This window comes from Crinia signifera, chromosome 2 (genome assembly GCF_055691185.1).
Source record: "Crinia signifera chromosome 2, ASM5569118v1, whole genome shotgun sequence".
In the NCBI taxonomy this organism is placed as follows: Eukaryota; Metazoa; Chordata; class Amphibia; order Anura; family Myobatrachidae; genus Crinia; species Crinia signifera.
In genome coordinates this window covers 294,068,618-294,085,044 of record NC_139218.1, presented here as the reverse complement: position 1 = coordinate 294,085,044, position 16,427 = coordinate 294,068,618, and the positions used below count along the sequence as shown (strand labels likewise).

The 16,427-nt window shown below is 42.1% G+C and overlaps 1 protein-coding gene across 2 annotated transcripts in view; it reads left to right on the top strand.

Moving 5' to 3' along the window:
* Nucleotides 1-16,147, top strand: part of SLAIN1 (SLAIN family member 1) — a 50,541-nt gene extending 34,394 nt beyond the window's left edge. For both annotated transcript variants that reach the window (XM_083168819.1, XM_083168818.1), the window contains 3 exons: nucleotides 2,686-2,835; nucleotides 6,502-6,787; nucleotides 15,220-16,147. In XM_083168819.1, the coding sequence (XP_083024945.1) occupies nucleotides 2,686-2,835; nucleotides 6,502-6,787; nucleotides 15,220-15,295 (512 nt within the window). In that variant the 3' untranslated portion in view covers nucleotides 15,296-16,147. The remainder of the gene's footprint in view (nucleotides 1-2,685; nucleotides 2,836-6,501; nucleotides 6,788-15,219) is intronic.
* The last annotated feature ends 280 nt before the right edge of the window (nucleotides 16,148-16,427 follow it).

Here is a 16,427-nt window from a genome sequence, read left to right as displayed (position 1 = left end):
TTCCTCGGAGCTCCCACCCCTGGCGCCCCCCCCCCCTCCCCTTACCACACGAGACGGGCAAGCTACGTGCAGGCAGCGGACCGAGATCCCCTCGGTGCAGCAGCGGACCGGGATCCCCCCGGGCAGCAGCGGACCGGGATCCCCCCGGGCAGCAGCGGACCGGATCCCCCGGGCAGCGGCAGTCCGGGCCGAGCAGAGGCCCCACATGACCTCATCCACCAAGCAGCCCCAGCCCCGGCCAGTGGACCACGGGCACAGCGGCAGAAGAGGTCCACCCCACGACCCACTGTGAGGTGAGGAGGATCTGGCATGGACACCAGCAGTGCCAGCCATGGCCCCAGGCTCCCTGGCTCACCCCCTTGCAGGCCGGTAGGAGAGGAGGCCTCTGCTTTGGAGGACACCGGCATATGCTACCTTCCCTGCAGGCCCTCACCCCCGGCCCCCTGCCTCACCTAGGAGATGAGACCCCCTGCCCCTGGATGCCTCACCAGCAGCTATCAGCAGGGTCGAAAAGACTATCGGGCAGCAGCATGGAACTCAGCACAGGGAGGGCCCAACTCCAGCCCCAGGCCTCACTGACTCTCCCCAGGCCTCACTGACTCTCCTCTACCCTCCCCCGCCCCCCCCCCCCCACCGCAAATGGCGCCGCAAATGGCTGCCTCGGATCTGTGCACTCAGCCACATGTAACCTCTTATCCCCTGTCCCCCGTGTGATAATTGTACTGTCTTTGCTTTAACTGCAATGTCTCTGCTCATGCTGTTACCTTCCAGGCTGCTGCAGCGACCAGTGGCGCCGCTGATGGCTGCCTAGGCGCTGTGCAGCCTGGCGGGTATATGTTCTCTATGTGCCAGTACTGTCCCTGCTTATATTGTAACCTGGCTGCTGAAGCGACCAGTGGCGCCACGGATGGCTGCCTAGGCGCTGTGCAGTTTGGCGGGTATGTGTTCCTTGTGTGATACTGTTCTGTACCTGCTTTTACTGCTACCTACCCGAGCTGGTGCAGCGACCAGTGGCGCCGCAGATGGCTGCCTAGGCGCTGTGCTGCTTGGTGGTATGTGTTCCCGGCATGTAACGTCTCAATGTAATGTATGTAATTCCCCCCCCCCCCCCCCCCTTCATCCCTGCTGATGCTGTACTGTATATCCATAAAAAATTCCTAGTGTGCGCAAGCACACATGGCCAATAAAGTTGATTCTATTCTATTCTATGGTGGTAAGAGCCCCAGTTCTATTTTTGAAGGACTCGCATATTGGAAGTTTAAAGGAATAGCGCTGGCTGGCAAAATCTAGCATTGTTATTGACCTACCGCATGTCGAAGATAACTTCACGCTAATAATCCCTATTATGATTGTTATCATAGTAGGCTGGTAAAAAATATGTGCTTCAAATAATGATGACTTTCATCTAATATAATTGTGTGATACTGTTGAAGCACATCAATGTCTTTAACATAGTTTGGTATTAAGCTTTGCATGCTATATTTATATACAGAATACAACAAGCCCTTTAGGGTCCAATCAGGGCACTCACCAGCAAGTATAATAAGAAAGATTTATTTTAGTACATCACCAATAGTGAGGACCGTAGTCCTGGTCGAGGTTTCGGCCGATACCCGGCCTTTGTCAAGAAAACAGCCACACAACCGAACAGCAGCAGGGATTGAAGGTCACTGAATAAGCCTTGGGAGCCCCCTTAAATAGTATTGTTAATGACAGAGTTAACCCAGGTGTGTATTTACTCACCAGTGTTCATGCTGTACGCTGCACATAGCAAATATGCTACTTCCGCATTATGATGCCTGAACTAATATGGCCGTTCGTCTCAAGAGCCGGAAGTGCCGCATCTATGCGTTCCACTTGCCGGAAATTCAGTACTACAAGTGCTGCGGACCGCTCCATAGTGTAAATCACTATGTAAACCAATATAGCGTGTTGATCCTATATCATCCTAGTGGGCTATACTTATTTAAAGGAGCGCCGGCTGGAGTTGGCAATACATGTCACCACTTTGTATATCACTGTATATACATCACCATAATAAAGCAAAAAGTGAACAATATACTCAAGTAGTACAAAAAAATATCACAAAACAATCAAGTAATACAAAAAATAAAATTAATAAATATATATATATATATATATATATATATATATTTTTTATTATTATAATAATTTTTGTACATTTTATTTGCCTTCCTTAGATGGAGTAAATATACTCTTAGTATGTTATGGAAAATTCATAGCCTTATTTTGAAAATGTACAATCTGTGTGGTTAGTGCATACAAATGTTAGTGATACTAATGCTGGAATGTAACAAGTCTTAAAAAATATTCAGCTCAGGGGTAAAGAGACCCTCAGCAGTGAATTAGTTACAATAATGGGAAAAATACATTCAAATCAATGTGTGTGGTTGAATAACCCGTGATGGGAGATATTTTAAGCCCATTGTTGCAACATTTAGTACCATTTGCCTATTCACATCCTTTTTTTTCATAGCAAGTGAATGGCCAATGCATTGTTAAATGGAATAGTATTTTGTTAAAGCAAAATGAGTATAAAAGAATTGTGGAACAGCTTCTTGGTAATAATTCATTGTAAATGGCCATATAGATGAGGTCGAATTATCAGGTTGCGTAAAATCTTTTGAGTTTCAATTGAAGACTTTTCATTTGTTTTTCCTCCAGATAAGCTTCGTAGAAGTATGCCCAATTTGGCTAGGTTGCCGTGTTCCACAACCAGCACTGTGGTTTCTCCAGTCACCGTACGCAATAGCCAAAGTTTTGATTCTAACCTGCATGGTGCAGCCAATGGGATATCCAGGGTACAGTCAAGTAGTAAGTAATTTTTGTCTACCCATTGGATATATATATATATATGTATAGTAATTATGTCACCTATTATATTTATTTGTGTATTTTGTGTTTGTGTGCGCGCTTTTTTTTTTTTTTAATCTACATGGGGAATTTGACTAGGAGGAGGCTGGTGATTTTTTTTTTCTAGAATAATAGCAGTGTACAGTGGAGTCATCAGTACTGCAAACAAGGCTGTTTGCTGTTACATAGTAGATAAGGCTGAATAAAGACTTGCGTCCATCTAGTGCAACCTAGGTTTTAATAGCTCATCCCTTGTTGTATAGTATGTTCTGAAATTTTTAAAGACAGATTATGATTCTTATTCGTACCCATGGATGTTTTTAACCAATAAATGTTTATCCAACCTTATTTCAAATGTATTTATTTGTGTCTGCCGACAACACTACTCCAGGAACAGAGTTCAAAAGTTTGACTGCTCTGACCTTAAAGAAATTTTTTCTTCTAAGGGAACAAAATCTTTTTTCTTCTAATCTAAACTCATGCCCTCTTGTCCTAGATTCCTTTCTAGCAGTAAAAAGGGTGTTTGACAGTTCCTTATAATGGCCCCTGATATATTTGTACATGTTGAGCATATCCCCCTTAAACATCTCTTCTCTAGTGTAAATTGTCCCAAATTGCTCAATCTTTCCTCGTAGCTTAAATTCTCCATTACCCTAATAAGCTTTGTTGCTCTTCTTTGGATTTTTTCTAATTATATGATGTCCTTTTTATAGTGTGGGGCCCAGAATTGTACTCCATATTCAAGGTGAGGTCTAACCAATGCTTTGTACTGTGGCATAATTATTTTTGAGTCCCTTGTTTCCATGCCCCTTTTAATACATGCTAGTATTCTGTTGGCCTTTTTTGTTGCTATGTGACATTGAGCACTACACCCCAGTTTGTTGTCTATATGGACTCCTAGATCCTTTTCAAGTACTGGGCAATTATACATAGGCCATGGCAAGCAAAAATCTTTCATTTGGTGCAATTCAATCAGCTACTATAGTGCAATTAATGCAAGTAGGATAACTTGGCTTGTTTTTGCTCACATGCCACAGAGGTGAAGGAAAAATTTGCTTTTTTTCTGTACAAATTCACTTTCAGTTCTATTTGCTCTGCAGTGCATTGGACCATCATCCTGCCTTGGAACCATCTTCGCACAAATTTTGGTCCTGTTAAGATCTTGCTATAAAACTTGCCTAACATTTCTTTGTCTATGTTTACCATTTTTACTATCATTCGGCTTCTGAGTCGATGGTCAGTTCGGACAATTTTCTTAATTTTATTTTCCTATTTCCTTCCTTCATCTTGCACATCCTCGCGACCATCACTAAATATTTTGTGCCACCCAAACACACATGCATGTGTAATACAATCTGCCCAGAAAGCCTCAGTGAGCATATGGAAAGATTTGGTGGGCGTTTATGTTCAATTTAACTAAACATTTTAAGCAAATGTGTTGCTCAATTTTTAAACTAAGAATGTTTATTACACACAGGAAAAACACAATGTCTTTGAATGCATTGTAACAGCAAACTGTGTGTGGGAGGGGTGGAACTTGCAAAACCGTTTTATGATAATCCTAGGTCAATGTTCCTGACCCCCTTTTAAGTTGCACAGTATGGAGTATTTTTACAAGTACAGTCTCATTTTTTTTTAGCCACACATCAGACATTAGAGAAACTTAAAGGAAAAATACTTTCCTTCAACCCCTTGTACACTCTAGTCTCCCCAATTATGGTTGCAAGTGAGGAAAATGCAATATACCCATAAACTATATTCTATAACTTTTTCTTGTTTGCATTTTATTTCTGTTTTAGACATACCTTCTCTTCCAATAGACAGAACCCCCAGACCCACCCTTATCTTATCTCTAAACAAGCCCCAGCCAGCACCCTTGTCTCTCTGGTTCTGCAGTGTCTGTCCTGCCAAACCAGCTACCTTCTGTCTCTCCAGCACTATGTAGCCTGTCCTGCCCCAGCCAGCCACCCTCTGTTTCTCCAGCCCTGAAGTGTCTGTCCACCCTCAGCCAGCTACTTCTGGTCTCTCCAGCCCTGCTGTATCTGTCCAGCCTCTCCCCTTACGTGCTGGTGTTCTTCTTTCAGTGGCAAACGTCACTTGCACCAGGTCACACAAAAACCCAACAAAATGTTATTGGTCAGCAACAATGGGCAGTTGGAGCCAGCTTTAAGGCAGTTTGGCACCCCCCTCTGTCTACTGTCCCAGTATTCACCCCTGATAGGAGTGTAGCAGCTACATACATCTAGACTATTGGGACAGCCATTACAATTTAGCATCTGGGATATTTTTTTTTTCTGTTTATTGCTGTAACAGCCCTGGTCATCATGTGAACTGGTCCTTAATTCACACATCCGCACTGATGGTGGTATTCTAACACAGCCTAATACAACCATTTCTAGATGGATATGCTGAGCCAAGATACCACGTAGTGATTTACAAAGGATGGTTCCTAATTCAGAAAGTTTTGTTCAAGGATTTTGCTGCAATTCTGCTTACAGAGAACATTAGTGTCAAAAAGTGGCCATTTGGAGGTGGTAATGGGGAGTTTATGGTAGTGGTTGGAAAAACACAGGTGTGTCATGGCAGTTTTGGGGGCGAGAATCTTCTGATGGGATACATGATTGTATGTGAAAATATCTAAGTTGCTACTGCTGTGTCCAGGTTGCGTAGCTATAGACCATCAGTCAGCTTTGATGTTGTCCGCAGTTGCTTATGTGTGCACAATTGCAAATGTATTTGCCATATCTCTGGTGAGGGGCTCTTTTCATTCCTGGAAATAAAAAACGCTAGCTAACAATAATAGTTCCGTAGCCTAGAGAATTGCATTTGCATACAAACCTTAATTAGGCCCTTAGTGTGCAGTTGTTGCATGAAAATATGTGAGTGTCTTAGCTGCCAAGATCTGTATTAATACACCCACTGGAGGTATCTCCTGTCCTCCACTTGTGTTCAAAGTCCTGATAATGGGGACCTGGTTGGTAGATGTAAATAACATGGGGTTCAATCAATTCAATCTTTCTGTTAAAAACAAACAAACCAGAAAATCTATTCCTTTGGCTATAGGGACCTCTGATTAGGAGATACCTTTAGCTCCGTTACCAAGAACCAAACCTATAATATTGAGACCTTTCAGTAACAGCCATTTCCAAAATAACTGACCTCTATAACTTTTATTTTTAGCATATACTTAACATGCCTTCAAAAATTCTTATCTTTAATAAGAGATGACTATATAATTTTATACCCTTGAACATTCACGAATACATCAGACCTTGTATTGTTACTGTTAACATTCTTCAGATATGTCCTCAAACATCATTGCTGCAGTCATGCCAAACCACCTCTCTCAGAGCGCCAAGTGCTGTGAGCGACTGCTAATGTTGGGCATCTTTGTTGCCAAAAGTGCAAACTACATATTAGTCGCAACACAGTGCATCTGGGATGCACCAAAAGACTCTTGCTGATTCATTTGAGAAACTTGTGTGTGACAGTCAAATTCCCTTACTAAAAAGCAAAGCTGTACCATGGAACAGTTTTGCCCATGAATTTATAGGAGATTATTGCCTTATGGATTAAAAATAAACTACAGTTCATGTTTTATAAAGCCCTTTTTTCCACCCTTTCTAGTACCGTCGCCTGGACAACTTCAGCAAAGAGTACACAGCGTGGGTAATTTCCCAATGTCAGCGAGGCCTCCTCTTAAAGCCACAGCCTATGTCAGTCCAACGATACAAGGCAATAGCGGCATTCCTCAGTCAACAAGTTTACAGTCTTTATCAAGTTCTGGGATTCCTATGCCAAACAAGACTTCAAGTGCATTGCCTATAGCAAGAAGTGGACTTCCAAGACCTGCTCTGTCCACCACCAATGGCAGCGGCATACCCCGTAGCAAGATTGCTACTCCGCCACGCAGGTAACTTAGAATTGTGATAAATCTTTCACCGTTAGTATACTGTAAATATACATCTCTTTGGTTTGTTCAGCTCCTCACATTTCATTGTTCTTGTATTTTTTATTTATGTCACAGAATCTTTCCCCTTAGACCTTACACCTTTCTTAACCATTTCAGTGCCAACATTGCTGTGAGTGATGTGCAAAATATCCATTAAAAATGCCAGCGTCACTAACAGCAACTGTTAATTTTTGGGCACAATGTTTAACAAAACTTCAATTAATGAACTTCTGATTATTTCCCGTCAAAAACTAAAGTGATTCATATTTCTCGACTTCTACCCTGGCATTTCTAGCAGATATTTTGCACCTCTCACAGCACTCAAAAGGTTAAAATTGTGTCCTGTTGGAGAAAGTGCACTATATAAATTAAACTTACTTACTACTATGATGTGCACATCCTTTGGTATAGTTTTTACCTTTTGTTTGTCTGTATACAATGCATATGTTTTAAAATGGGCAAAAACATTTAAATACTCAACATTGCAGTTGACAAAGTAAGGATTGCATCTGCTAAACTGCTTGCAGCAGCTTAGCGTGTGCGATCCTTAGCAATGCAAATGAAGGAGGAGGTGCATACCACCTCTTCCTGCATTTGTGATTACCAAAAACTACAATGCGATTGGAGTTCTAGAGGAACATAGCGACTACTGCCTGCGTAAGTCTGACCTTACGCACATCCCAATCGCAATACCTGTTCTCCACATGTGCAGAAACAGAAAAGAAATGCCGTAGAATGTAGCTATTTAACCTGCAAATATGACATGTGAGTGGAAGCAGGATTGCAGCAGCAGCTGAACTAGGCCAAGTTCCAGGCTTTCACACTGACCAAATTCTATATATTTTTAAGAAATTAAATTTGATCATCCCTAGAAATAACCGGTCTACTTGTGGCATAATGAGTACATGGCTGCATATTACAGGACCGGTGAGGAGGATGTCACAGACCTGAAAGCTACATAATAGAAGGAGCCAACAGTAGCACGTTGTAATGTTGGGCTCTTGCCAAATTAATGCAGGAAGATTGTGGCAACAAACACGCATTTTATATGAATTTAGTTTCAATTTGTTTCCTATTGTATTTCATGTGCATACATATAATATCTGGTATTACTGCTGGATTATATTGTGTTAATACCATTGGGAAATATGACATTGGGGTAATTGCATAACAATCACAGCTTGTTTTCATCTACTTGTCGGTGAAAAGGCATTTTTTGTAGTGCAGGAATAGACACAAATGTCACTATGTAATTTGTAGACAAGTATGATTTATGTTAGTGTCGTTGAAGTATTTCTTTCATATAATGGTGTATTTAGTAAACAGTTATAATCCCTTTTCTGTTGTTTTTGTTGGGGGAAAAAGGGTGATCACTACTTGTCTACTTGAGAAGAGTGAAACTAGACAAACCTAGATATCTCATGTTGTCCTGCTGATAGAATATTGCATTACACTCCATACCTGCTACGGACATTGCAAACTGTGCTCAATTTACCAAACTGAAATGTCATGCTTTCAGCAGTCTGAGCTGGTCCAGATGGCATTCGGGGATGCAGTTGAAATCCTGGCGGTTGAAATCCTAACGCCGGAATCCCGGCACTTTGTCCCTCTGTGGGTGTCCACAACAACCATAGAGGAGAATAAATTAGTGTGCCGAGCGCAGCGAGGCACCGGACCCTCTGCGTGGCGGGCGCAGCGAGCCCGCAAGGGGTGTGTGTGTGTGTGTGTGGGGGGGGGGGGGCATTCCGTTCCAATCCCGGCATTCAGTTTCTGATGTCTGCTGCTGACTAGTCTGTGGATTGAATGGTCACCTAGAGTAATATATTCATGAGGCTACAACTTATGTTAGCTTTACTTTTAGTGTTCCTTCATTCAGAATCACTTCTGTTCCTGATACATTTTTCCACTTCCGTTTTTGAATCTTGCCTTTCCACGGTAACTCCTGTTTTCAACCGGTCTTTCTCTGCCTGTCTGTATGTCCCATCAATATCTGTACCAAGTGTACAGTATGTAGAAGCCACATTAAGGACCCACTTTTTCATTTATTTATTTTTTACGAAAAGGAGGGAATACTACAAGTAATGGGCTGTGCAATGCCTCTTCAGTTGTTCAGCACACATTTTTAATTCTGTCCTTCATAAATTGGTCATTGTTCTTTGGACAATGGTCCTTATTCTACCTTTGATATATAGTATCACCTGTTTTTGTTTTGTGTTCTAAAAATTCAGAGAAAATCTGTTTTATGCGAAATTAGGAAAGGGTGTGTTTGTAATTGCGAAAGTTGTCTTTTTTTCTTCATTATGTTATCTTAAGGCTATGCAATAGTTTTTGGGGATTTCCAAGTATTTCATGCCTTCTATGTTTTGTGGCCTCAAACATTGCATTGACCTTTTCCTACTTCATGGTCCCTCTCAGCCTTGCAAACTTTTGCTTAACCACAAAGAAACACTAGAACACTTAGACTCCACTGCGCATGCACAGATTCGCCAGGATAATGGCCGCTGCACCATTTTTCTGTCGATTTTTGCAGCGCTCCTGCCGCGGGACTCAGGAGGGTAAGTGTTATCAAAATAGGTGCAGTGTGTGTGGTGTGTGCCCCCTGGGACTCAGAAGCCAGTGTGCACCTCGTACAGAGCACCCATTATAGATACACCACTGCTTACATGCCAAATAGGATGAATTTTTACCCTGGGTAGAGATTGTATATTATTCTTCGCATTCACTGTCTGGATTCTCTCCCTCCTTTTATGTTATGACTTGCACTCCAAAATACTCTTTTCGACTTTCCATAGATCAGGAAGATTACTTTGTCACTGGATAGTCTGGAGAGTGATGTATGAATCTGTTTTGGGTCACTTCTCTTTCTAAATGTTTTGTGAATCTATTCGAAAAATTCAGGTTAACTCCCTAGTATCTTGGTTGCGAAGGCAGTCGCCGGGCTCCCATTTCTTCTGTCGCAGCAGCAGGCTGTGATGTCATGCAGCCACCGCCACTTTGTCCTGCCCCTCATGTTGTCTGGACCATTTGCAATCACCTACTGTATCGATCATGAGACTTTGCTTTTTCTGTAGAATAGAATATAATCAACTTTATTGGCCATGTATGATTGCAGTGCAGCATTAAGCAGGTATGAAGGGGGGGGGGGGGATACATTACATACATTGCATTAAGAGCACAGACATTGCATTAATATCATTAAGACACTGCACACATTACATTGAGAGCCTTAAGTCATTACATGCGGGGGACACATGCCCACCAAGCTGTACAGCGCCTAGGCAGCCATCAGCGGTGCCACTGGTCGTTGCATCAGCCAGGTAGGTAACAGTATGATCAAATACAGCACAGTTGTAGCAGAGACAGTACAGTTATCACACAGGAGACACGGGACACATATGGCTGAGTGCACAGTTCCTAGGCAGCCATCTTGAAGGCCTCACCAGGCCATCCTCCTGTTGGGAGAGCCAGTGTGGGTAGCTGGGGCTGGGGGAGGGGGGGAGGGGAGAGGGAGGAGAGTCAGTGAGGCCTGTGGCCAAAGTTGGGCTCTCTCTGGCCCAATTTCTGGAGCCATACCTCCTCCATGAGGGTCCTCCCAGGCAGCTGAGTTCACCCAGAGATCCAATGGGGCTGGACGGGCTTCCCAGTCCTTCTTAGGGCTTTCAGCCAGGGCCTGCTTGCCGGGAGTCTCCACTGCAGTGCTGGGCTGGGATCATCCACTGTAGGCCTGGATCATCCACTGGGGCCGGGGTTCTCCTCACTGCTTCGGCGGTGTAGCGGCCGGTGGTCCTGCTGGCACGAGGTGTACCCAGGGACCGGCAGCGGGTCCTCATGGCAGTGGTATCGCTGCACCGGTCGTCAGAGAGTGGTCGTCCTGGGTGCCGCGGCTGTGGAGCTGTCTGTCTCCCCCTCCATACTCTCCAGCCGGGGGATGCCGTGACCAGCGCCGGGGGGACACAGCGATCCTCCGCGCTCTCCGTTTCCCCCGTCCCCTCGCCATCCATGCCTCCTCCATGGGCCAGGGATGGGAGCTCAGAGGATGGAACACCAGAGCTCTCCTGCATGCGACCAGCCCCACCGGTAACAAGTATGCTACTTTTTTATAATTTACTTATATTAATAATAATATTTTATCCAAAAGCCTCTTAGAATTACATTGTTTTACTGATTGAATTAGGTTAAGAAGATTTAGTTAAATATATCCAATATGGTTTTATAAAACAGACAAATTGACCTCTGTTTAGATGACTTATCATGTTCCAGTCTTGATCTTTAAAATTCAATGCTAAATATGACCATGTACCCTGATATGGACCATTGTTTCATATGTCATAGTTGTATGTCATACTTCTATCTGTAAAGAGCAATTGAAAAGTTACTACTACCTTTAGTTTTTCCCGGGAGAAACCTAGCATTGGAATGGCTTATGGTCATATAGTTGACATGCATTGGGTCGACCACTGAAGGTGGTCAACACATGGGAAGCTCGACATGGGCTTAGGCCGACTCAAGCATTAGGTCAAAATGGGCTAGGTCGACAGTCAAAAGGTTGACATAGGTTTTTCCACTTTTTTTTAGCTGATGTGGCGGTATTTCATGCCCTACCATCCACTAGAATAAAATAGTGGTGCACAGATACGGGGCCCATGTTAACGGTGTTGACTTTAGCGTAAAAAAAAGTTGAAAAACCCCATGTCGACCTTTTGACTGTCGAACCATCAAATGTTGAAATAATGCATGTGTTGTCCTAATGACATGTCGACCTAAGCCCATGTCTACCTTTGCTCATGTTGACCTTCAGTGGTCGACCCAATGCATGTTGACCTTAGTGCTGTCAACCCTATGACCCCTACCCCATTGTACCATTGGTGGCTGTAGATTGAAGACTTTGCAGCCTGTTCTAGTGACTTGGATGGTGTTATGACAGTAGCTGATAGGATATTCTGTAGAAACACTTTTGATTTGCTATTTAATTTTAAGGGGCATATGCAGTTAACCACTAATTAATGCTCAGGTGATTCAACTAACGGGAGTTACAATACAGTGTACATTTATATACCAGGATTAGCACGCAGACTTAAGAACAACTCCCTATGACTCATAGAGAAAGTGGTTGTAGGTAGCAGTGAGGTGGAAGACTTTCTGGCATTCATTAAGCCCTTATCCCACATGTACTAGAACTCTTGAAGGGGACTTTCAGACAAAAGAGGAGGTCAAGGGCACAGATGTAAGTTGAAATTTAAGAGTAGTCTTGTCTTTAAAAAGGTTATAAAAGTGTCTGGTGAAATTTTGAAAATGGACTAATATAAAATCTGGGGGTGAGTTAGAGAGAATGGGTCATAGAGGGAGAAAACATGGAAGCTGATGTAAGTGGAGGTAACTAGGTGGAGTTGAGATTGTGATGATTGGAAGTGAGGACAGAAATGAGGTTGGACATGAAGGAGAGAAAAACATTGAGGGATATATATGCAAGTGTAATGAGCAGTAGCAGAATTTACCTATCGGCTGCAGGACTGTTGCACCCCAGTACACTCTGCCACCCTGCTCAGTGTCATTGAAGCTGGATGCAGCTTGAGTGCACTGGCTTTTTGTGACTCGCAGTAGGTTCCTATTGGAATTCCTCCCTACCAGTCACCCACATGACAGGCCATCCCATTGGGACCGCCAGTCCGGGCTGTGATAAGCAGAGATCTGGATTCCTGTTGTAAGCCACTCCCTGCCTTTTGCACAACCCTAGCTGCTGCATCCAACAGAAGACAAGCTTTTGCGCATGTGCAGTATCTTTGCAACAACTGTGCATTCACCAGGCCACGCTTCTATCAACTACATTGTACAGGCAGGGCTATTTTTGTGCAGGCTCCAGCAGGAACTGTGGCCCTTATTATAGTTCACTCTTTCTGACAAAATATTTCTTAGATGGACAAAACCATTTGCACTGCAGGTGGGGCAGGTGTAAAACCCCACCCTAATCTAATTATCTCTGCACAAGTAACACCTGCCTCATCTGCAGTGCACTGTGTCCATCTAAGAAATATTTTGTCAGAAAGAGTGAACTAGAATAAGGGCCACAGTTCCTGCTGGAGCCTGCACAAAAATAGCCCTGTGTACAGGGATCTGGACCAAGCCAGCATCTGCCCTCCTCCTACACCCCGGTAGCAGCCGCCACTCATAATAAGTGCTTATGAAGGGTTAGGGAATCAGTAAAGCAGGTTGCAGTGGATAAACCAGTACAATTATAAAAAATTACTAATGCAATGACATCCAGATAGTAGATGTTAGATACAATAGAGAGTTAGATTATTATCAACAGAAGGAGATGGTGGGTGAGAGGGCTCCCGGTAGGTACAAAAAAAGATGTTTGGATTTTGTCATTTCATTTGAGAAAGCACCTGATCCAGGATAAGCTAGCAAAGAGCCAGAATGAGCCATGAGAGGATGGATTGAGACAGGTGGGTGTGGATCATTAAGTCAACCACTATAGGTTGACATGCACTAGGTCGACATGAACAAAAGGTCGTCATGGAAATGGTCGACACATGAAAAGGTTGCTTCGCTCGCCATGCACCACTTTACTATTCCCAATTGTAGTCTACATGGATCACAAGTATCTGACTGAAAAAATATCCTGAAAAACTCATGTTTGACCTTTTTATGGTTCATCCATTGCTTGTAATTGGGAAGATTTTACTGCGCTAAATGATTTAAGAAAAAGCAGCTCAATAATTGTAATAGGCATACTGTACATCCTGTAGGGGGGAAATGAGCTCTAAAAAAGGAGGTGAAGGATTAAGAGAAAAGAGGAAAAGAAAACACGGGAGAAAAGTCAAAAAAACACCTGTAAGGAATATATGTTAAACATATATTTACCATTTTTTTCTTACAGGTGTTTTTTTTTTACTTTTCTCCCGTGTTTCCTTTTCCTCTTTTCAGTCATCCATTGTTTGTGTCGACCTTTTGTCAGTGTCAACCATTTGATTATGTCCACCTTTTGCCTGTCGATAAGTATAAGAGAAGGGGATGAGAAGATTGTCAAAGTAAAGAGAAAAGAGGGGAGATTGGTATGGAAATTATCAAGGTGAAGAACAGAACAGGAAGGGGGGTAGGTACGAAAGATGGAAGGATTAATAGGAGCAAGGGATGCTTGGTAAAGATTGGGGACAGCGCTGCTTGGTAAAAGTACTGTATGAGTGAATTAGTAGGGCGGCATGTCAACAGATAATAAAAGTAATTGATGAAATGTCAGTACACAATCTGCAATTAATCGGAATATAAACTACAAAACAAAAGATGAGACTATTAATGAATAAACAATAGAAGGTACTTATGTAGTATCTGGGCGCCCGATTTTGTGATTGTATGCCTTACCTTAAGGCATACAATCAGATGCGATTCGACGCGATTTTCGGCAATATCGCATGCGATTCGATGCGATTTTGCATAGGATTCAATGTTAACAAGGTCCTGTTCATTTCTCCACTATCCAAGTGGGCATAGAGTTGATTTTATATAGCGTGGCGAGTGCAGCGAGCCACCGAGCCCGAAGCGTGGCGAGCGCAGCGGAAAACATTTTAAGTAGTCCGCGGCCTCTCGCGGGGCTCGCCACGCTTCTGGCTCGCTGCGCTCGCCACGCTTTATAAAATCAACTCTATGCCCACTTGGATAGAGGGGAAATGAACAGGACTATGTTAACATTGAATCCTATGGAAAATCGCATCGGATCGCATGCGATTTTTCCGACCCGATTTTAAAATCGGGCGCCCAGATACATAAGTACCCAATAGAATGACAGCAGACTAAATTAAACAATATATAAAACAAAATATGGACTAAGGGGATGATGCATTAAGCAGTGAAAACTGTGGTGAAGTTGCCCATAGCAACCAATTGGCTTTCTTTTCGCCATTATCAAATACATTCTAATAATAGGCAGAAGCTGATTGGTTGCTATGGACATCTCTGCTATTTATACTGCTTGTAAACAATGGATAAGACAGTAAGTCATATAGAATGGAGGTAGAGGCCAAGTAGTAGTGAGAGGCTGAAGAATAAATGTAACCATATAAAGGCAATATAGTAAACTAAAGAGACAATAAATGAAACAAAAGTCGGAAAACATACAGTAAAAAGTGGGTGATGATGGAAGGATGGGTGTGAAAATCAGAAAGTGAGAGATTTTGGGAGAGTTTCCCCCTTAAAAAAAAAAAAAAAAAAAAAAATGTCCAGCCAGGTATTGTCCTGGAATTTAGATCTGCAGTGTGCAGACTCCTGAGTTCTATATTGTGAGGATAACCTGTACATATTAATAATATATATTTAGAGTATGGTAGGGAGATCAGCGGTCTTATTTATTGTTTAGATTTGCTGTATTAATCACTTTGCTAAATTATATTTTTCAGTTTTATTCAGCCTCCGAAGACGCTGTCATCACTGAGTACACTACGAGACGGAAACTGGAGGGATGGATGCTACTAATCCGTTATGAATGATACAATAAAGCAATTATGACTGATGTTTATCCCAGCTGGCTGGGTTAAAAGTGCAGTACAACATTCTTCTCCTTGAGATTTAATATTTGTAATGTGTTAAGTGAGATTACTATCAAAGAAACTGTAGCGCTTAAATGTGAAATGGAATAATATATGATTTTCATAACAAAAACTGGTATTGTTTAACACATCACGGACGGTACACAATGCGTGGTAAATACATTCGATACATAAACTTTTTAAATGAAATGTTACTGCAGCTATCTCTGACCTGTTTTTTTCCTACACTATGTTCCACATAAACACTACAATATTTGAAGCCACGAATGTCGTTGGAGTTTGTGTGTAGAATTGCACACTCCTTTAACACCTGGAATTATTAAACACATCCCAAGATGCTGATTCACTTTTGTGCCATAGAAAATATTTTTGTTACACAGTGAGCATTTTGTGTTAATCACATAACATACTTTTTGTTGCAAGAGCACAAAGGTAACAATGATGGAGACTCACTGTAATGTTCTATGAAGTCACCTTAGGTTTGTCCGTTTCTTTTGTATGTCATGTTTATTTATTATTTAACTATTTAATGATTTCTTATTGATAATGGGTTACTCTGCAGCTTTACTGCAACGTGGGTTGGGTTTTCTTATGTACATAACCGGTTTACTTACTGTCCTGTATGAACATTAAAGGTCTCAACGGACGTAACTTTTCTAGGCATTTTACACAATTAAATTGCACTAATGCTTTAATAAAAACAGTATCTGATTTCATAATGATGACACCTGTATACTGCAGTTTTGGAATGTTTCAGTAATAAAGAATATTTTTCACATGTGCCTAATTTTATTTCACAGTACTTATAATGTAACCAAACTCACGGGTTGTTATCTTCTGACCGAAAAGATAGTCCCGTTTTTTTTTTTTTTTGTTTAAAATATTTAGTAGTATTACATAAAAACTTCAGTTTCTATATACGTTGTACAAGTACAAAAAAAAGTTCAAAATATGCAAACAAATGGATTCTGAAGACCATTCAAATCGGAGTACTCTTTAGATGATACCGCAAACGATGCAATGTCATCAATGATTCCCATTAAACGATTTTACAAATG